This window comes from Lissotriton vulgaris, chromosome 1_2, assembly GCF_964263255.1.
Source record: "Lissotriton vulgaris chromosome 1_2, aLisVul1.2, whole genome shotgun sequence".
In the NCBI taxonomy this organism is placed as follows: domain Eukaryota; kingdom Metazoa; phylum Chordata; class Amphibia; order Caudata; family Salamandridae; genus Lissotriton; species Lissotriton vulgaris.
Genome location: NC_141686.1, coordinates 181,093,491 through 181,118,141, shown reverse-complemented (window position 1 = coordinate 181,118,141; position 24,651 = coordinate 181,093,491). Strand labels below are relative to the sequence as shown.

Below are 24,651 nucleotides of genomic sequence, written 5' to 3'. Positions count from 1 at the left end.
GAAGAGATTGAAAAAGAACCTCCAGAGCTTCCAAGGTTGATAGGCCCAGCTGGAGCGGATGGGGGCGCAAATAAATATTAGACACTGCCAACGTAATGCCACTTTTAAAATTCAGTAGGATACAAAGAATGTCCGGGCAGTGAGAATCTATGACCTTTACTGAACATTCCAGATGGACAGTAACCCAGGTATAAAGCCCCCCCGATGGTCTGCCCCTCAAACCCTGGACTGCCGGGACATGAAACTACGCATAACCTTCCCTAACCGGAGGGGTCAGCATCCAAGTCTCTTGAAAGAGGCATAAGTCATAGGGGTCCATCAACTCTCCCCACTCTGGATTTGGCAGCTTCGTCCCCAGACCTGCTACATTCCAAGAGCCAATAAGTGGTAGATGAGAAGGAACAGAGACCGGAGAGTCTGCCAGTGGCAGGGGCTCAATAGACCGAAAAGAGTCAGGATGTAGGGGGCTACCCACTTCCTCTACAAGACTGTCTAGCCCACAATTAGAGGGGGATGGAGGAGTAATGATATTTGCCCCATACAACCCAGCTGTCTGACCCAGAGAACCCTCCGTTCTACTAGGATTAGAATTCCTCACGCCCTTACATACCAATTCAGATGAAACAGGTCCTACGGGGGAACAAGTTGGTGGTGGTCAATCTATATTACTTAGAGCGGAGAATCTGTTACCCACTGAGATATTAAATTCACAATCACGGCCTGCACAGAAGGGTGAAATCGATCAGGCCCACCTGTGACAGAAGGTTGTGAGTAAAAATACCCCAAATGGGCAGTGTTAATGGAATTCGCATGTGAAAACCCTCCATTGTGTAATACATGTCCCACAACCCTTGGATCCCGAAAATTCACAATCACACAGTCACCGCTAATGTCCTTAGGTCTCGTCCCCAGCCAACTAACTCTACTTACGAACACATTTTCTCTCTGCCCTGCACCCATTAAGGATCTGTGCCTACTTAACCAGAAAATTACTTTGTTCTTCGATTCCGGGAAAGGTTCCACTATATCACTAGACAGGGCAGGAACACCTGTAAGCACCACCACATAAGGCGAGGCTTCCGGAGGGAGCTGGGGTAAGGGAGGAGATTTAGAGGAGCTGAGCACATTGTTATTCCTAGTCGGGCACTCTAAGGACCCAGCAAACCTTTGAAAGCCGTAGCGGTTCCCGTGCTTTAGGTCCCGGGACAGATGGAGACTTAGTAGGGCAACCAATGGGGCCTGGGCCGTTTGTAACTAGTGTAGGGATCAACATATTGGGGGGGATCGATGCAGAGGTGGAGGGATTGGGGCAGAGACTATCGCCCAAAGGTTGACCCTTCAGAGCTACCTGATTAGGTCCGGTAGCCACTGCCGAGGTAAGATTCGACACAGCAGTGGCTAGCTGTACTTTCCCCGGGCCTTTACTATTAATCAGTGAAACCAGTCTATCAGGTCAACAAGCTTTATTCGAATTCAGTCAAAATTCATAAATGCATACAGAATAAAAATACAATAAAAACAGACATCATTTATAATCATTACCAGGTCACTATCTGTGCAAAGTTAACAACAAATCATAAAACCAATAAAATCATTTTTATAGTTCATCGTATACTACCCCTAGCAGCTTTGATACATGGCGTAATCATAACAATTTCAATTAGTTCAATAATTTAATAAGTCAGGGAACCAGGTCCATGCCTTAAAATAAGGGAAATCGGTTGTGGGTGGGTATATGCTTGCTCGTTCCATGACCACTACTGCCAGTCCCAAGGTTATTATGTTTGTGTGATCTTGCATGGGGCATGTATGTAGTCCGTGGGTAAAAGTCCTGCAGTTCCCATGTTCCGTTTGAGCCATCACCCATCTGTGGCTGCCAACTTCGGAGGTGTTGGATGACTCGAGGATCTCTAAAGTTAACCAGGTCTCCCGGTCTCCCGGTATGTCCAGGTCTCCCGGTATGTCCTTGGGAATAGATCCCAACAACCCTACCCTTCTAACATTTAGGATTGTCCCATCGATATTGGGTGGTAGGGGTCTATTCTTTGTCAACCAGAAAGACACCTTGTTTGCCAGGTCTACTGATCTTTCAATTTTATTGTTACTGAGCTCCGGGACGCCCGAGAGGATGGATACAAAGGGTGCTGCCTCCGGTGGTAAATCTATGTGTTTAGCCCTTCTCTGCATGATACCATGGTTTTGGAACTTCCCCTTTTTCGGCGTGGTTGGTTTAATCTGCCCGTCTCTATGTACAGGATTCTGGGATATTGGGGGTTTGGTATGACTGTTGTGTTAGGTGTATTTGGGGCAAATGCTTGAGTCCGTATGATATTTCTTTTCACAGGGAAAATCGGGATATCAGTAGTCGACAGGGTCTCAACTCGATTCTTGTTTTCAATATTTTTTATAATTGTTAGGTTAGCCCTTGTGTTTTCCTCTATGGAGCAGAGCTCTTCCCCTATAGCCTCAATTCTTTTTAGCAGTGGGGAAATCAAAGACCTGACCAGGAGCTCAATCTGGGCCAGTAGTTCAGGTGGTGTGGTCAGCTCCAGATTTGGGCGTACCTCAGATGTTATATGGGTGTTGTTAATGCCTAAAAGGGGGCTTTGGTGCAGTCTTTGTATTTTAGCTGATCTTCCCCTCTGTTTAGGCCCTTTGCGCTTTCTATTTAGACAGGGTGCCTGAACATTTGTTGGTTGTTGTATGGAGTCTGTGGGTGTTGGTAACAGAGGAGTACCAGGATGACTTAAGTGTGGTTGTAATGTGGTAGCAGAAAGGGGGCTAGTATTTCGCAATGCACCTACAGAAGTGTTGGTTAAGTTACACCCAATACCGACGTTGGTATACCCAGTCTTACAGAGCAGATTTAGTTCATCCAGTAATGAAAAATTTCCTGTTTGGTCTAGTGGCTCCATCGCTGAGTGGTTGCTAGATGTAGATTCTATACTGAGACACTTTTCTGCACTTTCAATAGCAGACTCAAAGGACGATGTGGTCCTAATTAAATAATTGTCCAAAGTCCCTTTTCGTTGCCCCCCCTGATGGATGTTATTCGTGTGAAGCCCGTTATCTGTCATAGTGTGGATAGCTATATGGAGGGATATGGATATGACAGAGGGGTAAGCAAAAAACGCAGGTACACCAATGTTCTGACAACAGGGAGGGAAAAAGGCTAGACTAGTAGGGAATGCCGATGAAAGTTTAATGGCAGTCACAATAATGGATTAAATAGAACACTGGTACCTCACAATGAGCAAGGGGCAGAAATCGAATGGGGGGAGCCCGTCCCGTCCTCCTCGTGCCTCTGAGGGCCACAGAGGGCCCGCCCTTTGGCCGGGCTTTGCCCGGCGTCCGCGCGCATCGGCGACGCGGAGGGAGCTTCCTCAATTTGAGCGCCTCCGGGCGCGCTGATCCTGTGGATGTGTGGGCGGGACCCGAACTTCACCCAAGGCTTGCTGGGAGCTGTAGTTCCCCCCAACTGCGGCCGTGGAGCTGGAAACTACGGCGGCAGGGGGAATGAGCAGCGTCAGGGCCCCAGCAGCAGGTGAGAGAAAGTATGTGTGCCTGCTCCCCTCCTCAGCCCGATGTTGGTAAAAAACGTCCACCAGTCTATCAATCTTAGAAGATGGGGGCGTGGCCAGGAGCCAACGAAGATGGTTGCCTAGTCGCGGAGCTCCGCCGGGACGACTGCTGTCCCCATAAAATCCGTTAGCCTGATCCTTGCTAGGGCGCCCGTAACCTAGTGCACCAGCCCCCTCAGGTGTAGTGCTGCCGTTCTGGGCTTGGAGCGGAGTCCGAGCTCCGAACAGGGATGAAACGCCGCCGCATCTATCACAGCGGCTGCTCCGAGATCGCGACTTGGAGCCCAGGGCCGGCGCTGCCAAAATTGAGGCCCCGGCTTGCAGCCTACCTCGCGGCCGCCGAAAAGACCAGCCTTAGCATCCCGGAAGAGGGCGGCGCCGGGCTGGGCAGATGTGGTTCCCTGCGCCTGCCGGGACGAGGTGGAGGAGGGCCCGGGTGGGCTGCTGAGCGGGTTCAGACCTGCGGCGAGGCCGGTGGACCGATAGCCAGGACAACGAGGACCCCCTGCAATCCCTTGGCTCGCGGTCGGCGCCCGTGCTGAGGTGAGCGCCTGGGCTGCTGCGGGAGCGGGGTGCGGCCCCTGAACGCCGAGCGGAGGAGCTGATAACTTTGACCCTAATGGCCGACCTGTGAGCACCACTGGGGGACGTCCTGAGGAGTGCTGATCGTCGGGGGCGTGCTGCGACTCGCTGCGGTGCGGGGCCTGTTCACGGGACCAGTGGCGCGGGCCCGGCCGGCGAGTGGACACCTACCTGCCAGGAGAGCCCTCCACATCAAGTGACTGCTCGCCCCCCGGCCTGAACCGACTTGCTGCGCAGGGGGGTGCGAAATCGGCCACAGGACAGTGTTGTGGGACCGCAGTTTGGCGCCAACATCAACGATGAGGCCTAAGTCGGGACTAACGACCCAAACAAACAAACAAAATTGACAAATATGCGGTGGCGACTGGTCCTGCACAGTCCAGAGCGCAGGGAGGGGGTAACACAGGCACGGTGGAGCCCTCACTGACCTCAATAATGGCCGCCATACAAACACTGGGCACAACGCTCGAATCGAAAATGGACAAAATTACGATTGAGGTAAACCTGCTGCGCACTGACCTCGGTAAGACCACCGATAGGTCCAAGACCAATGAGGCGGACATCTGGGAACTCCGGGCCTCCTCGAAACGACTGGAAGGGCGGGTAAATGAACTTGTCCACCAACACCGCCTCATGGCCATGCGGCTTGAAGACTAGGAAGGGAGGGCCAGACGAAGCAACATACTTGTCGTAGGTGTGCCGGAGGATTCAGAGGCGCACAGTACGGAGCTGTTTCTAGAGGACCTGATCCTCAACCACCTGCGGCCCAAGAGACTCTCCAAGTTCTTCACTATTGAGCGGGCCCATCAGGCCCTGGTCCCCAAGCCTAAGCCTGGTGGCCCGCCGCGAACAATAATCGCCAAGGTCCTAAACTACCGAGACCGCGATGCCATCCTCCAAGCTGCCAGGCAACAGGGAGACCTGCAGTACAAGGGAACCACGGTCCTGTACTTCCCAGACTTTACAATGCAGGTTCAACAAGATCGACGCTCATACACGGGGGTGAAAGCGGCACTTCGGGAACGTGGTATCAAGTACATGATGTTTTACCCCGCGAAACTCAAGGTTATATCGGGGGGCAAATCGCGATTCTTCACCTCAACGGAGGCGGTCCAGGAATGGCTCGACGGGCTGGCGCCGGAAGCGCCGGCAGCACAGAACCGTGGCACCTGTAGGGAACTGGAAGCACCATCCCCAGGTTCGGCAGCGGAGAATCCAGCAGCGGCCGAAAGGAGTCAGCGGTCATGGTTCTCCAGATCGAATAGTTCCCGTTGGGACTCCCCTCACGACGACACAGCACGGTGAGGTCTTGCCATGCGGAATCATGCTGCGTTGAATGGAACTGCACGAGCGCCCACAGTGGTAAGACTCTAGGCTCCTAGGGTGGGAGGCGGTCGCATTCTTCCATGACTATTGTACTCTTGAACAGATCCATGCAAGGCGGTCAACCTGAGGTACTTATACTTTTGGGGACACAGACATGGCAGCTGGTGTTGGGTCCGGCACACGTGCACACTAACAGAGTTTTCCTCGGGGGGAAGCAGTTTTTTTCTCTCCGGGGTGGGGTTGGGCGACAGGTGCTCTGCTAATTGGGGTTGTGGGTAGTTCGAAACCTACGGAGCAGGGAGCAGGGTGGGGGGATTGTTCAAAAGGTGGGAGATTTCAGTGGGGTGGGATGGGGACTGTGGGCCACCGGTTTAGGGAACGTGTTAATGTCTGCATTCAACATGACTGCTGGGGGGGTGATTGGGGGGGAGGGGAGTTGGGAAGGTTGTACGGTCAAGTGTAGCTCTTACAGTAAGTCTCGACTTATGCACCAGGCCACAGACACAAGTTCCTCCACAAGGCAACGGTTATGGCTAATAGGTGGCAAAAAAGTCTCAAAGTCCTAAGCTGGAACGTTAATGGGCTAGGGGACAGACTCAAACGTACTATAGTCCTACAGTTCATCAGGAGGTATCAGCCGGACGCAGTATTATTGCAGGAAACGCACCTCTTGGGGAACACGTGTCAGGCCCTCAACAGGTGTGGATATACCCTTGCAGTTCATTCAGGCTTCACTTCAGGTTCCAGGGGAGTGGGGATACTGCTGCGTCGTTCACTACCCATCCACATAGACCACACCGAGTCAGACCCACTGGGCCGCTTTGCGGTGTTATCAGGTAGATGGGAAGGCCGCCGCCTAAACCTGCTCTCAGTCTACATCCCACCGGACCTCCAAACCCGAGCGTATGCTGACCTAGATACCATGCTACACTCCCTCCCTGACGGGCATTTGATATTGGGGGGAGACTATAATGCGGTAATATCCGGCGCCCTAGACAGACATCCCCCCAGGGACACACCAAATGGGCAGACATGGCTGGCTAACTTTCTAGACGCCTTTGGGCTCACCGACGTTTGGAGACTGCTCCACCCGACAGACAGCCAATTCACTTTCTTCTCTGGCCCACATCGCACATTCTCCCACCTCGACTACATCCTCACCCTACTGCACCACAACATGACGGTACATGAAGCCACCCATCTAGCGCGAGGCATATCTGACCACTCACCAATTTTCACGCACTTAACCTTTGGGGCTCGACGGGAGGGTTGCATTACACCAATCAGCGCCTGGCACCTATAGACCGAGGAGACTAGGAAGGCACTCACCAAATCCATCACCCACTACTTCAATAATAATGTAGGGTCCGTGGACTCCCCAGTCACCCTATGGGAGGCCTTTAAAACGGTACTCAGGGGGAAGCAATGTCGACCATAGCTGATAGGCGGAAAGATAGAGAACGACAAATCACCACAGTTGAAACAGATCTGGCGTTCCTGGAGCAGGAGGCCAGCGACACTGGGACACCTGAAGCACTTCATAGGCTGCGGCTCAAAACGGCTGAATACAGGGAACTGGTCACGCAGGAAGCTCAGACGGTAACCAGACACAAGATGGGACGGATATACGATCAGGGGGACAAAGCCGGGAAACTAATAGCCTGGCTCGAAAAGAAGCAGCAGGCCAATAGAGTGGTCCCGGAACTCCTCACGGCCTCCGGGACCGTGGTAACGGAACGCCGGGAAATAGTGGCGGAATTTGCACGCCACTACCAGCAGGTATATAGCCAGGAATCTGATCGTCCAGAGGAGGACTCGGTGGCCCTCTTTACGGACAACCGTGTGCCCTACCTGTCCGACGAAGACTGAGAAGCCCTTGAACACCCGCTTGAAGCATCCGAGCTACAGCGTGCAATCATTGACCTCCGCCCGGGTAAAGCCTTAGGACCTAACGGCCTCCAAATAGAACTCTACAAATTGCAGCCAGAAACCCTCAGCAAACACTTAAAGCCCATTTGCGAGGAGAGTAGGCAAAAAGGAATCTTGCCACGGGACCAGCGTCTAGCGACGATAGTGGCGATACCAAAGGAGGGAAAGCCCAGAGAGTCCTGTGCCTCTTACAGGCCGATATCGCTGCTCAACGCGGAGCCCAAAATCCTGGCCAAGTCGCTTGCAAATAGACTCCAACCAGTCCTGCCACCCTGGTCCATCCGGACCAATCAGGATTCATGCCCCGCCGTAACACGGCGCTAAACATTCGCCGCCTTAATGGGGTACTTGGACAGCGGCACAGGCTGCAGGAGGACGCAGTGGTGGTTTCCCTTGACACCACCATGGCGTTTGACACCCTAGAATGGCCCTACATGATTGCAGTGCTGCGCAAACTGGGCTTTTGACCACACTTCATATCTTGGGTGCGCCTCCTATACACTGAGCCATTGGCCCAGGTGCTGGTGAACGGGAAAGCATCGGAAGTCTTCACCCTTGGGAGAGGGACTAGACAGGGCTGTCCTCTCTCCCCCCTCCTCTTCGCGCTCTCCCTTGAGCCCCTCGTGGCCTGGATACGTCAGGATGTCTACCTTAAAGGTATAGCCTGGACTGAAGGATGGGAGGACAAAATCACCCTTTACGCCGACGACATCCTTCTGTACCTGTCTAGACCTCGTAGATCTATCATGGCGGCGCTCGACATCCTCACGAGTTTCGGGAGGAACTCCGGGTTTCGGATTAATTGGAGTAAATCCCTCCTCTATGTTCTGCATGGCGAACCCCCGAGGCTCCCCGCCACCTGCCCTCTAGCACTGGCCACAGACGGCTTCCAGTATCTGGGTATCTTTGTCTCCACAGACAAGACGATGCGGTACGAACGCAATCTACTCCCACCCCTCAAGCGGCTCCAGCGAGATGCTAAATCCTGGCAGAAACTCCCTTTGTCCCTCTTGGGCCGCACAGCCCTCTTTAAGATGGTGGCGCTACCGAGGTTTTTATACGCGCTGTAGAACTATCCTGACCTCGTACCCAACTCATACTTCACTGCAGTAGAAGCGGCGTAGCGGGACCTACTATGGGCGGGGGTGCCCAGAATCGCACTGCGCAAACTTACTCTGGGGTGGTACGACGGTGGGACTGCCCTCCCTGACATCCGTAAATACTACTGGGCAGCACATCTAGCGGCGACTAACCAGGGGACATACAGTGACGGGGGGACCCCGGGTACGGTATGGATAGATGGCTCCTTCCTGGGGGGAACTACGAGGTTGCACTTCACTCCAAACCAGGTAGACACCAACTCACAGGCCCGACCCAACACTCGGTACAAATATGGCACATTGCACAGAAACAATTAGGCTGGTCAGACACCCTCACCATGTCGACGCCTCTGTGGGCCTCTGAAAAACTCGGTTCTCTGAGACGCACTAGGGGGTTCCGCAGCTGGGACCTGATAGGTATCCCACAAATTAGGGATCTTTGGGGGCCAAAAGGAGTACACGAGTTCGCCCACCTGCAAGCAATACACGACCTAGCACACACTGAATATTTCCGGTACCTACAGGTGCGACACTCCCTTCTGGATAACATTCCACCGGACACTACCATACCTCAGGCCTCACCACTAGAGGACAGGCTGCTCGACGGGCATATCCCAGAACATGCAATCTCCCTCACATACAAAAAACTGATTAATAACCCCCCCTGACACTCTCCTCCCCCTGAAAGAAAAATGGGTGGCAGACGGGCTGGAGATAGATGAGGAAGAGTGGTCCTATGCTCTTGCATCACCTAGAGAAGTGGCTATCTCGGCCCGATTATGGTTGGTCCAGCTGAATATCCTCCACAGAGTTTACTTCTCATGTACCAGGCTAGCAGCAATAGGAAGGGGAGGTGATGGGCTCTGTAAAATGGGCTGTGGAAAGTAGGCACCTTCTTCCACATACTGTGGGAGTGTCCACAAGTGCAAAGATACTGGAGGCGGGTGGTACAGTGTATGCAGATTCGTCTCGAGGCTAAGCGATGTCTCCTGAACATCTGGGAGCCCACGGACTTGTCCTCGAGGGGGAGGACCTGGGTCACCCTGGGGCAGATGGTGGCTAAGAGAAACATTGCAAGACTATGGGGAGCCCCCAATCCACCTACTCTGCGGGACTGGCAAAGCGATATGGATTGGTGTATGTTACAAGAAAAAACTGTTTACACAAAAAGGGGGTGCCCCTGCAAATGGGGAGAAATCTGGTCCGGCTGGAACGAATTCAGGGGTCACATATGCGAGCCTCCCCATATCCCACAAGCGGGCCCAGAAGACATAGACTGACCTGTTTTCCCTTGTGATGCCAACCGGCCACAGTATACAAATGGTAAAAGCATCACTGGTGTAGTACCCACCACGAGACTGCTGTAGCTCACAGACCACCTTACTACTTGAACTGTGCTATTGGGGTTGTTCAGATGTTGGGGATAGTTAAAAATAAAACCCTGTTCTACTGCATTGCATCCTGCATTCCATCTCCTTTTCATCCCGTATGCTGGCTGGCGCTCCTAGAAAGACACTGGTTTATGCCGCCGGGCCTCCGTGATGCCGGTACAAATGGCTGTGTTCCATTAACAAGGTTTCGTTCAACCAATATACGATGCTGCCGGCCTCCGGGTTGTAGGCACTGTAAGCTGTGTATTGTAACAATATGCAATAAAGCAGTTTGAACACCAAAAAAGAAAAAAATCTTAGAAGATAAAGATCTAAAATGACTATTGATGACCAGTTCCATATGGGCCTGGAGGTCGGACAAGAGATGGGTAGCCCAGAGGGGGGGGACCAGATTTAGAAGCTCGAGGCCAGAATCACAATCACCACGGGCAGGAGTAGATACTGGAATCTTTGTTGGTTTACCAGATTTCTTAGGCTTCTTGGGTCTGGCACTACGCACCTGCTCTGTAGGTGTAACCCTAGAAGGAGAAGGAGAAGATCGAGATTGAGCGGTCTCAGCTACACGGTCTAAGTCAGACTCAGTCTGAGCACATAGTAGGGCAGTGAAAGAGGGCATGAGGGAATACATGAAGTCGGCAGGGAAAGCTGGGGCTACAGAGCAATCTTCCAAAAGAGTAGAGGAGGGCATAGCGGGGGTGATAGAAAGGCCCCTTTCAGTGTTTTCTATTGCGTTAGCCACAACCCCTATCATTTTTTGGAGCATTTTATCAATGGCCGTAAGGCTGGGTAGGGGTTGGGTCGATGCCGCTAATTGCCGAGTCATAGGGCGAGGAACAGTCGTCGTGGATGAATGAGAATTGTCTTCGCCTAAACGGGGACAAGACTGAGCTGCTGGTAGTCGGAAAAATTCCATCTTTCTGGTCGACAGCGTGGTGGCCATCTGAACTTGGACCGATACCCTCTCCTTCGGAGACGGTTAAGAACTTAGGGGCTTTGCTAGACTCAAGCCTATCTCTTAAACAACACGTTGGCAAGGTGACAGGAAGATGCTATGGCATTCTTAAAACATTACGCAAAGTGCTTGATCTCCTGCCTATTAGTACTAGGAAAACTTTAATCCATGCTTTAGTCACGCCCCATCTTGATTACGGCAATTCCTTGCTCATAGGCCTAAGTAAGAATGGGCTCCATCAGCTGCAGTGTGTGCAAAATGCCGCTGCACGCTTGGTGCTGAATTTGCCCCGAACAGCATCAGGGAAACAGGCCCTATCATTGCTGCACTGACTCCCTATTAAGGGACGTATTAGGTTCAAAGCGCTATGTATCATACATCGCATTGTCCAAGGGAAAGGCCCAGCTTATCTGCAAAAGCTTCTGACTAGTTACTGCCCCAAACGCAATTTGAGATCACTTGGAACTATGCTTTGCAAGGTTCCTCGTATCCATAAGGCGAGAATGGGGGGTCGCTCATTCAGGTATTTAGCAAGCAAATACTAGAATGAGCTCCCCATTGAACTCCGCATGGAACCTTCAGAAGTGAGATTCCGCCTGAAACTTAAAACCTACCTTTTCCCATGTATTTAATTATCTTTAGCTGGAATTTGCTATGTCTCTCAGCTTATGTTATCTGCTACTTGTGGGTTACCAGCATTCATAGCGCGGGGACACACAGTGCTTTGTGTAACCAGGCGCTTTATAAATGGTTTTATTATTATTATTATTATTATCTACCTTACCCATATTGCTAGTAGTGCCACTTACAACCAGTTGGGGGGTAAGTAAAATAGCTAAAATACACAATTAAACCAGGTGCAGGAACAATATAGAACTGTGGCAAAGTGGCCCAGAATAAACATATATCAAAAAAACAGCAGCAAGTAATAAAACCCACTTCGACTGAATAGAATTGAATAGTGTTAAAACAAGGTGCTGCAATAAAGCTCGCCCAGCCGTTAGATAATCTGCTGGGGGAACGCTTAGAGGGGTGGCCCAGCCCGGCCACCTTCGGCCCTTGACGGCCACAGACGGTCCCGCCCTTGTCCCGGGCTTCTCCTGGGATGCTCCCGCGCAGCGGAGGGGGATGCACAATAAATAATGTCAGCAGTGGGGGCGGTGCTCGAGCCCCGCTGCAGGTGTGGGCGTCAGGGAGGATCCTGGGAGATTGAGTCCTGAGGGTAGATTGCGCGCCTCTCACTCGCGCCTGACCCCACGCTCGTCCTCGGTGTAACAGGGCTCCACTATGCACAGAGATTCGGTCCCACAGTCAAAGAATGCACTTCCCTCAAGCAGCAACACACAACACCTAGCGCTGCGGCACCCGCGAAGCGGGTGTGGCGAGGTGATTTAAAGCGCCAGCAGGGGGGCGGTGCTCGAGCCCCACTGCAGGTGTGGGCGTCAGGGAGGATCCTGGGAGATTGAATCCTGAGGGTAGATTGCGCGCCTCTCACTCGCGCCTGACCCCACGCTCGTCCTCGGTGTAACAGGGCTCCACTATGCACAGAGATTCGGTCCCAGAGTCAAAGAATGCACTTCCCTCAAGCAGCAACACACAACACCTAGCGCTGCTATAAAACCTAATACGGCCGCTCTTCATGTGCTTTATGAGGCCTCCAATTTTTTCGTCAATTTTATTTCGTTGAACTAAGTTTTAATTTTTTATTCAAGCGACCATTCTGCGTGCATACGGCTTCAACCTATTCAAATATGGCCGCCGTTTACAACCTGTAATCATCACATGCCACCAAAATGGCCACCATGCATTGTTTAAGTCCTCCTTTGAGATCCAAACAACCCGTATAAATCAAACGAGTTTGTGCTCGACATTACTTGCTACATTGCAGCTGGCGTTGTTCACGAAAGGTGAGTCACTACCGCTTAACATAATGCTAGCAGATTTAAGCGTTAGATAATAGAATCCGCAGTATACAGATATACTGATACTGATATCGATATTTCTTAACAGGTGTTAAGATTACTGATCAATCTGAAGAATTGTGTGACGAGTCAGTTTAAATTTACTGAAGGTAATTACCCTACATTTAAACTTGCTGAAAACAATCGTATATGACTATGGTCCACTCATTTCTAATCTTTAATTTTAATGTGTATGGTTTAATATCGAGTCGAACAATAATCAGAACTGTCCAACAAGCACCGTGGCCAAACATTGGAGTTCTGTTTAACGCCGATATAGATTGGAATCGACGTCGCATTCTCTGCTTCTTGAACCGTTCATATCCTAGATGCCCTGCATGAGTGCTTTCGTGAAAACAGAACGAACGCATTATGCATATAAACAATTGACTGTTCACTATGGTATCACATGAACATCACAAGACTTCAAGTAATGTTTCAGTAGTAGTTGTTCTATTATGTGTGCTTAAGATTTCTTTGATGAGCCTTCTATCCGACTCTGTGATATCGGGCCGCTATGTTTAATAATAGTGACTGAATCATGACATTGGAATTATTGCTGCAACAGTAGCTTTCCTATCATATGTACTGAAGACTATCTTGATGAGCCTCTGTTTTACAATTTCAGGCCGCCACGTTAAACCATAAAGAGTTAACTACTCAAATGAATATTTAATGATGGTTGTGCTTTCTCTGGATTTCTATTTGGATATAGCGTATTTTTGAACGATAGGAATTCAAATCTAATTTGAAAATCAAATTACTAGACAATACAGTTCTTCCACTGTATGACGTTCATTTCACATTCCGTTTAGTATCTTGAATATACCGAAAAATAACAAGTACAACTTATTTACATTATAGAATTTTACTGTGTTGTTGTAAATGTTGTAAATCAACAGCGATTGGATTAAGCATTAGCAGAAGACATGCTGTGTTTGACCATTATCGTAGCAAACGTACCAACTCCATTTTGTATTTGTAGCAGCCATTTTGTATGCCACAAAGCGCCATGTGCTCGTCATGTGCTTTGTCCTACCTCCTTGTTAACTGCGCCTGAAGTCTGGCCGGCAACAGGCTATATTTAGCATTCACGGCTTCCAGACATGCGCAGTAGGGTCTATGACCGTTACTAATTAGTTCCAGATAGGAATGTGTTTACTAGTTTCCGAAGACCAGCCTCCCTACCTAAAACTTTGTGGGCTACTTCAGATACTGATGTGGGACAAATGGTTATTCCACCGGTGCATATTAGTGTAGAGGAGGGAGCTGTGTTGCCACGTTTGCCTCAATATCGAATTTCACAGGAGGGTGAGGAAGCACACGAATTGTACAAGATCTTATTGAAGTTGGGGTTGTTGAAGAAGTTCCATTTAACATTTGTAACAGTCCGATCCTCCCAATACTAACATTAGGATTTATCATTTTATGATTGACCTACAGGAGGTGAATAAGATAGTGGTGCCATAATATCCAGTGGTTTCTGACATCACAACACTTCTTACTTTAGTTCCACCTACTGCAACTACGTTCTATGTTATAGACTTGAAGAACGCTTTCTTTTCGATCCCTATTCCTCCTGATAGCCGATATCTGTTCGGTTTCACTTTGAATAATCAATCGTATAGATATTGTAGAGTTCCTCAAGGCTATTCTGAGAGTCCTAGTATTTACAGCCAAGCATTGAAAAGACAACTTGATTCTTTTGTTCTACCCAAAGGTGTGGCGCTCATACAATATGCCAATGACATCTTGTTGGCAGCCGATACCCCTGAACAATGTGAAAAGTGTACTCTGTCTTTGCTTTCTTTTCTTGCGTTACATCACCACAAAGTATCGAAAAAGAAACTGCAGTATTGTAGACCAAAGGTAACCTACTTAGGTCACCTTATGTCTAAGGAGGGGCGTGCACTCACATCAGATCGCATTCAGGCAATTCTAGACACACCAGTACCTTCCAAATAGAAAGAGGTTCGAGCATTTTTGGGTCTTACTTCTTTTTATAGGCAATGGATATTGGGATTTTCATACATTGCTAAACTCTTGTTAGCACTTTTGACAAAAGACACTCCAATACCCCTTCCTTGGACAGATGAATGTGAGAATGCTTTTCGACAGTTACGACAAGCCCTTTGTTCAGCACCAGTGTTAGGTATTCCAGATTACACGAAGCTGTTTACATTGTACGTACACGAGAGGGATGGATGCGCATTGTCAGTTCTAGTACAGACGCATGGTGATAAGCAACGCCCTTGTGCATATTTTTCAGCAGTACTTGATCCTGTTGCTCGAGCGTTGCCTCGATGTTTCCGCTCGGTTGCAGCAAAAGCTGTGTCAATACGCCAGAGTGAAGGGATAGTCTTATCACATAAGCTGTTGGTGCTGGTACCCCATGCTGTTGATGCCCTTTTGAATCAAACAAAGACGCAGCACTTAACTAGTGCTCGTCTGACAGGATACGAGTTGACGCTGTTAGCTCCTCACATTACACTGAAGAGATGTGCAACACTAAACCCAGCTACGGTGTTGCCATTTCCGACGACTCAGCCTGAGGCGCAGGAAACACATGATTGTATTTTCTTGACTGAGGTACAGACAAAGGGTCGTATTGATTTGCAAGATACGCCCCTTCCAAATGTGGATGGAGAATTGTGGGTTGATGGGTCTTGTCTGAAGTTACCGGATGGTACAACTTCTGCCTCATATGCAATTACTACACTTCACACGATAGTAGAGGCAGCTCGCATACCACAGAAGTCAGCTCAAGCAACGGTACTAATTGCTTTGACACGAGCGTGTGAGCTTAGTACAGGATTGTGTGTGAACATTTATACAGATATCCGCTATGCTTTTGGAGTGGCGCATGATTTTGGCCTGCTCTGGAAGGAAAGAGGCTTTCTGACATGACACGGGATGCAGATAATGCACGGAGAACTAGTGCATAATATTCTTACTGCATTAACATATCCAAAGAAAATAGCTATAGTGAAATGTAGTGCGCATAAGAAAGTGACTGATAAGGTGGGACAAGGAAATGCCTTTGTAGACCGAGTGGCACTTGAGACTGCGATGCAGCCTGACACTACTCCTGTGTATGTAGTGAAGTCACAAGATGAGAGGTGGCACGATGCTAGGAAGGAAGTATTAGAAATACAGAGGACCGCTTCTGACAAAGAACAGGAGCAATGGTCCAAGGATGGAGAGTTGGATGATGAAGGATGTTGGCGAAACAAACAGATGGACAGATGGAAGTTGCCTATAGCTTTTGTACAACCTATGGTTCAGATGGCACATGGGCTAGCACATGTTGGAGCTTCAGCAATAGTGAAATTGCTTACACAAGTTTGGGAGCATCCAGAAATTGCTAGCACAGCTAAGAGAGTAGTACAGTCCTGTATGATCTGCCTACAATTCAAACCTGGAAAAGGGACACGAACTCCAGCAGGAGGATTTGCTACATCGACTTCACCTTTTGAAGTTTTGCAGATGGATTATATTCAGCTTGAACGCTGTAATAAGTATGTCTTTGTGGTGGTATGTGCCTTCAGTAAATGGATTGAGGCATACCCCACGAAGGACAACACTGCAATTACTACGGCAAAGGTGCTTTTGAAGGAATTCTTCCCTCGCTATGGTGTTCGTAGATTTTTGTGGAGTGATAACGGGCCTCATTTTATAGGGGACGTTATCAAGTATGTCCTGAGAGGATTAGGGATCAAACAAATGTTTCATGCAGTGTTCCACCCACAATCAGCAGGATTGGTGGAAAGATACAATGCTACTCTGAAGCTGAAATTAGCTAAGATACAGGCTTCTACTTCTCTGACTTGGCCAGATGCGTTGCCACTGGCATTGTTGTCTATTAGATCAGTGCCTTATTCTCGAACAGGTCTCACACCTTATGAGATCCTGTTTGGTAGGCCTATGAATATCTGGGGAATTCCTAAACCGAGTTCTGTGTATGATGTACCTTGTGTCTTAATGAATGACTACTTGGCACAGTTAACTGATAACTTTATATTCATCAACAGGTTCGAGAAGCACTTCCTGATAGATCCACAGGTGAAGGTCATTGTAGGACTTGGCCCTTTCCCCAGAATCTTTCGCTTTTTATTCCTTTAAATTAGGGTGCCCCCTATTATAACCAAAGTGTATAGGCCTTGTGTAATGGAGAAAGCCCTGTGTAATTTTAAACTAATGTTAAGGTGGAGGTGCTTTCTTCCCCTAATATGGCTGCCACTGACCCCTGCTACTGCAGCGCAGTCTTTGTGGGCACATTCTCGTAGCCAGGAGCTGGCTGGAACCCTCAAACAATGTATCAACTACTAGCCTGCCAGCCTGCCCATAGCCAGAATGGTGGAACCTCCTAGAACCTACTGGAACCTTCTGGAACAGGTGAGGTGACACCAACTGTCAACTGGCACAATATAAGGAAAGGGAGGGAAACTTTCCTGTGAGATTGAGGGAACATTGACCTGGGGGAGAACCTACGCAGGAGTTTAGGCAGTGGGGCCTAGACAGGGACCTATGACACTGGGAGTGACAGGGCCTAGGTGCTGCCTACCAAGTGTTGAGGGATCCTGAACTTGCCCCCTGATCTGGCCCGGCGGTAGGGGAACCCAGGGGCCACTTGAGGAGACCGGCTGAGGAGATTGGATACAGCCATCAACTCAACCCCCTCCTCCTTTTAAGGATCCAAGAAACTGGTATTTACAAGGGTGCAAGAAACATAAAGCGCCAAGAAGAAACCAAACTATCATGGGACTATTGAGGAAGCAACCAGGTATCGCTCCCTGCGCTCCCTGACGCCACCTGGGACCCCCTTTTGCTGGTTTGCCACTGTCATATGGCCTGTCCTGTTGGTTCTGCCGACCTGCCTCCAATTTAAATAAACTGTCTGCTGGCTAAGCGCTTTCATTCCCTAGTGCTAGTCCTCTGAACTGCCTAATTTACCTCAGCTGACAGAACTGCTGTGTGTGCCCCACATCGTGTGTCACTAGCGCTGTGTACTGGGAAGCGCTGTAACCTGCATAGCCTGCCGTGGCCCCTGAAGCGCTGTCAACCCCGGTACTGGTGTGTCAGAAGAGCACTGTGGTTTCCCCTCAAGCGCTGGACCTCTGACCCCTGATGCGAGCCTGAGCGCCGCGAGCGCTGACATTATTGCCTCAGAAGCGCTATTGCTGAAATTGCCCCCCAAGCGCTTATCTACTGAGCCCCTGTGAGAAGCACTGAGCCTGCTGATGCTGCCAGAGCGCGCTGTGATACTTGAGGCTATAGTGGCCCTGAAGCGCTAGAACCCTGAAGCGCTATATCTGCTTGAAGTGTTACAACCTGACTGAACTGCTGATGTGTCCCTGGGGCGCTGTATTTCCAGAGCGCTACTGCCTGGGGTACTGCTAAGCGCCAGTCAATGTAGCCTTATGCATGGGGTAGTTTGAGTTAGATGAATTGCTCACCTGGGCTGGATGTCTTAATTGTCCCAGTCTTAAGACCTGGTTTACCTGTATGAAGGGAACGTTCATTACTGATAATGAGATTTTCAAAGAAAGGCCTACACCTGCTTAGAGAAATGGTTACCCCTGCTGAAAGAAAGGTTAACCAACAGCCTTAGTGCTATAATGAAAGGGTTGCTCAACTCAATGAGATGTTGCCTGGTCTTCAATGAACTGTTTTTCTTCTCCTGCATAGTGAAAAGTTATATGTTTATACTTAATACAATGTTCCCTAAGTACGTTTGACTACTCCAGGAAATGCTATGGCGGAGTAGCGTAGCGTTTATTCTTTTAAGGCAAAGGTTATGGAGACATGCTATGTTAGTTTTGCATATGGACATGTTTACCTCTGATTGAGGAAAGGTTTTACCTTCAATGACCTGTTCTACTCCTATTCAGGGAAGTATTTTCTCCTCCTGCCTAATGCCAGGTTTCCTGAAATGCCTACATCTATATAATGAAATGTGTCTGCTGCATAATGAAATGTTTATTCATGCTTGACGGAGATAATGCAGTGTCCAGACCTGCATCAGGAAATGGGGGATTTGCCTGATCTTTTATAGAAAGCTCATTCCTGTTCAATGAGATGTTTCTATTTACATAAGGAAAGGTTTTATATGCGTAAGCCAAGCCTTTTATGCTCATGCTTACCTGTTGAAATGTTTAACCCTGCATAGGGGTCTGTTACTGTTTTCCATAAAGCTGGCCTGATCCTTGACGAAATGTTCTAACTTCTGCCTAAGGAACTGTTTATTTTTTATCTGAGGAGAGGCTACCCTGATTAAAGGAAATGTTTACTCCTACCTGATGAAATGTTCTATCTGGCCTACAGAAATGTATTATAACTAATGAAACGTGTAGCCCTAATCTAGGAAAGGCTTATTCCTACTGGGAGTGATTCCTAAAATGGTTATTCCTGATTAAGGAGATGGTTATACCTGCATAAGGGGTTGTTTATTCTCAATGAGATGTTACTCCCATTTAGTGCCACAATTCCTGAAAGCGGCTACAGTTACCTATTCACATGTTTACTGCTGTATAGCGGAACGTTATTTCTTTCGTGATTGGAACAATGAAATGTACTATTGAAATGTTGGATCTTGCCAAATGAGCCGCTTACTCCTGGCTAAGTGCCTGGTTATTTTTCCTGAAAGGGTTTAAGGAAATGTTCACCCTTGCTTGGTGAGAAGTGGGTAAAATGCCTGCAGAACCAATGAGATGCAATGTCATTTGGTTGTCTCCTTAATGTATTTGTTACAGGTGCTGTCAAGAAGCAAGGCTAAGGTCAGGCCTGTGGTTATCTATAAATAATATTATCTAATATTCAATATTTATCTGATATTTAATATTTATTCCTCTGAGTATTTATTACAAAGTGTTGAAACATATGTATTCTGAAGGAAAACTAAAAAGTAATTGATACTGTAATTTTTGATTACCCTGACTCTGCTCTATATAAAAGTTATCTAATTTTTATACAAACTAACTTGAGTGGTGTCACTCATTGCGTGCCCACTTTACTGTCTCAGTGGATGCGTGTGCTGTATGGTCGCTTTACACAGAAGCTTTCGGATGCCTACCCGCTCGTGCCATGCTACCCTCGGGGAACTGGTGACCCCAGTTCCAACAGTCATAGTCTCCGACCTGGTGATTTTGTTCTCCTGAAGTCCTTTGAGAGATCGAGCAGTTTGGAGCCAAGGTGGCGTGGGCCAGAGCAAGTGTTACTTGCCACGAGGACAGCAGTTTGAGTCACGAACCGAAAGAATTGGATCCACAGTACCCATTGTCGGCGGGTACTTACGGATTTGGTGGAGCCTGCTGTGTTGACCAACCATCGAGAGGTTCTGACTGTGGAGAAAGGCCGTGCTGTGACACCTGACGGATCTGAGGAGTTCTTCCCGGACCAGACAGTCCCTGGAGCAACGAGATATATTTTGAGACGAGAGAAAAATCTGCAGCGCTTGTGAAAGTTGTCTGAGCATTCCCTGGGTCAGTGAAACGGAGAGTCGATGTGGCAAGGGGGGGGGGGATCAGCCCTGCATTAGAGTAGTGACATCCGTCTTGGCCCGTGGTGAAGAAATCAACGGCTACCCAGGGGTAAGAGCTCTGACAACTACTTTAGTTTCAGGAAGATTTGTTTTTTGTGCTTTGACTAAAATGGAAAAGAAGATTATTTGCTCTGTAGGGTTTGTTGTTGCTTTGGTGATTGCAGCAACAATAACATGGTCTGTTGAGGAGACAACTCCTGGTCGTGAGTTGTTTGTTGTTACTACACTGACACCAGAGGAGCATTATTTCTTTACGCTCCCATATCAAGAATTGAAGCATCGACAATCTTATCTCAATAACACTTTCATTCAAATGTTGCATCATACCCACATTGCTACAAATGCCACAAACTATTGAATTTGTGGGATGATGCCTGCACATCAAAAGAAAGGGGGTACACCGTTCATACCTCTTCCTTTTTCACATAATGGCTCCTGTCGAGCCTGGTATACTTTGTTTTTTGCAACTAGGAAGCCTACAGTGGGCAGACTGCTTTTTCGGTTGAATAAAGAGTGCCATCAAGACAAAGATGGGTATCCCCAAGCGAATGGAACTAAATGAGAGTGGGAGGAATATCGACCGGACAATATTTCAACGCCATATATCTTCACCAACACAAGAGATTCCTTTAATGCTGAACATTTTGTTATTTCTGTTACTCAAACACAAGCAGAACTATGTGTACAGAGCATTGGACATATCCCTGTTGGGATCAGCGACTGTATTACTGTGTTGAATATAGATGGTTTAAATAATAGTACCTTTTTAGCTTCGCATAATACCTATTTAGTGTGTAGGAATCGTGGATATTATCGGTTGCCAGCTGGTTGGACCGGGATTTGTTATGTGTCATTTTTGTTGCCCCCTGTGTTTCTGGCACCTCCATCGTATCATCGAAATCTTAAATTGTTCAACAATATTACTGTAAATAGATATAAGAGAACCTTAAATACTGATAACGTAGACCAAACTGACACTAGTCTACAACAATATATAGATTTTAATTTAGGATTGTTCTTTTTTGTGGGTGCTGCATTAAATAGCAGAAAAGTACGACAATTAACTAGAGTTGTAGAAGCTGTTACAGATCAAACAGCTGCAGCTCTAGGAAACCTCACTGAAGAATTGCTAGTATTGTGGCTTTACAGAACCAAATGGTTCTGGACGTCATGCTAGCAGATTGAGGTGGTGCATGTCGCATTATAGGTAGTAGTTCTTGCATATTTATTCCAGATCACACACCATCAGTGTATAAAGCGATTAATAAACTTCATAAAATCGCTGCAGACTTCCATACAGAAAATGGTACATGGACTTTTACAGGGGGGATTTGGACTCTAATTTCTGCCTGGGGTTGGAAAGTATTGACTGCTCTATGTATAATATTTGTAATAGTCTTCACTTGTTGTATATGTATCCAGTGTAGTCCGATGATATGTTCTATGTGTGTTACTGCTTGCATACCGACCAAAAGAAACGTTGCAAAAATCAAAATGCAGAATGATTTGAATAAAGAGATAGCTAGCATGATGGTCATTGATATAAGGGATGAGTATCTAGCTTTTCCCAGGAAGTCGAATGTCTTCAGCTAATGCTGAAAGGGTCATCTGTTGTAAATCAATAGCTATTGGATTAAGCATTAGCAGAAGACATGCTGTGTTTGACCATTATCGTAGCAAACGTACCGACTCCATTTTGTATTTATAGCGGCCATTTTTGTATGCCATACATCGCCATGTGCTCGTCATGTGCTTTGTCCTACCTCCTTGTTAACTGCGCCTGAAGTCTGCCCGGCAACAGCCTATATTTAGCATTCCCCTCTTCCAGCATGTCCAGATATGCGCAGTAGGGTCTATGACTGTTAATAATTAGTTCCAGATAGGAATGTGTTTACTAGTTTCCGAAGACTGTTAACTCCGCCCATCTATCAATTGTGCCTTCCAATATGTCCTTGTATGGTCATGAAACTGCTCTTGTCTTCTGTACCGATTTTTTTGAGACCCCTCATTGTGTATAAAAGGGGCCATGTGCTTTAGTTCGGTGTGCTACTCGATACAATACTGAAGGGTGTTTTGTGGACTGTAGTACCACCTTTAAAGGTTTAATAAACTTTCCTTTTGTAGTTTCCAGTTTTATTGCCAACTTTTTCCTAAGGTCTGAGGACTCCGCGAAGAGAAGGGCAAACCCCTTGTACTAAGTAGGCCTAGCTGAGGTTTGCTTACAACAGTGTGACCAAACCTCGGAAGACGGCCGTCATTTGCACTCTCGTTGACAATCGTGCCTGATAATACAACTAAGGTGATTAATATCTACATTATCTTTCACGATCCATTCATATGGGATGTTTTGATATTATCTGCATTTTCGATATAAAGTGTTCATTTTAACTAGCAGAACCTGCCTAAATGCGGTCTACATATACATTGTCTTTGACTTACCCAAGCCCCAGTGAGCTCTGAGGCACCAAGAAGTTCATTTAGACTTTGATATAGTCTGCTTTTGAATAAATTTTAAATAATCAGCTTAGACTCTGATAAATAATTGCCTTTGATCATTTTTGGAGGATGGCTTACAAATGACTCAAATTAATGTTTTGCTCTATTTGGTACTATGATTGTAGGATTTGTTGGAGTCCTGTCTCATTAATTGGACAACAACTGCTACACCTTGTAAAGGTACCATTAAATATTGCAAATATGTTTACTCAGATTGTGTTCTAATTTTGCAACTTTACGATGTATGACAATGTTGTTCATTTAGATGTGAAATCATTGAATTTATGTTAACAAATGTCACAATCATTAATCATGGAGGGCATCCGGTTATCAAAAATGATATTACAATAGAGATGAATAATGGACTATTTAAATGTCATTTTCTTTTTTTAGAAGTACTATGACTATACAAATGTTCAGATTTTTGCGTCTTGTAATATACATATTTTTTAAGTAAAACTCTAAGATGGTAAAAGTTCGGGTGATATGATTTTGAGTTATATGTATATAATACACAGCTGTCTATGTCTAAGACAATAATAGTATGAATATTAATTGATATTGTATACTATTTTTAGGGGTCATCTTGTATATCCTTCTTGTCCTGAAGATGGGCTCAGCAATTTATTCATAGAGACCGAAACATCGACCTACGTTTTTTCTTCTTCGAATTACAAAATCAAATTATTGTATAGAAGAAAAGCATTTACAACTGCTACAATGAAGTTGTTTAATTTCTAATATATGCACTTCTTGTATCTTTGTTGATATACTTTCAGTACCCTATTTTTGATATATAATACATATAAAATATAGATTTTGACATGCCCAAACCCTCAAGGGTATATTGGGTTGCTCACTGTGTTCTATATCCCCCACAGACAAGCCATGCCGGCCGCAACTGCTGATGGGCCCCCTTGAAAATGGATGCGTGACCTATCATTGACCAATGCTGCAAAGTGCGTGGTCTAGATGGCACAGCAAGCATAGTTTGTTTTATTTTCTCTACTCCTCCCATCGCCCGTGTGCCTCTCAGTATGGAGAAGCAAGGTCTCTTCAGATCTAGGAGTGGGGGTGGCTGATGGTATTAATTGATATCTTGTTAGAGATCAACAATATTTACCATATTATGTTATTTCAATTAAAATAAGTTGAAAGTAGAAGCCCTTAGCAATTAAAACATTGCCAAAAACAATTTAAAACACTTATAAAGATTATAACACAATACTCCATTAGGAGATGACTTTGCCAAAACAATCAATTCATCAATTTTAGATATTTTATATTTGAAACACAAAGGTTTTGGGTATTAATGTATAGCTTCCACCACCATCACATTGAACAGACAAAAAAATGAATGCTTAATATCTTGAATACCACCATTACAAAGGTCACACATTATGGTCTTGTTTCCTTTATAGGACCATATTCTTTATAATCATATAGGGATAAAATGCCTAGTCTTAACATAAGTATAAATTGTCTGACACTAGTAAAGTACACCGAGTGTGCCAAGGCCTGTCAATAAAATGCAACTAGTGGGCCTGCAGCACTGACTGTGCCACCCACATGAGTAGCCCTGTAAATGTATCTCAGACCTTCCACTTCTGTGTCTGCACGCAGTTTCAGACTGCCATGTCAACCTGGCAAGAGCATTAAATTGCCAGGCCCTGACCTTCCCTTTTCTTACATGTAAATCACCCCTCAGGTAGGCCCAGGGTACCCGCATGGACAGGGTGCAGTGTATGTGAAAGATAAGACATGTACTGGTGTTTTGTGACATATCCTGATAG

The 24,651-nt window shown here is 47.1% G+C and overlaps 1 protein-coding gene across 1 annotated transcript in view; it reads left to right on the top strand.

The window, feature by feature from the left end:
* Positions 1-8,060: 8,060 nt before the first annotated feature.
* The window catches only part of LOC147734844 (olfactory receptor 13G1-like), a 45,897-nt gene continuing 29,306 nt past the window's right edge, over positions 8,061-24,651 (top strand). The window contains exon 1 of the mRNA XM_086952505.1: positions 8,061-8,075. Coding sequence (XP_086808631.1) covers positions 8,061-8,075 — 15 coding nt within the window. The remainder of the gene's footprint in view (positions 8,076-24,651) is intronic.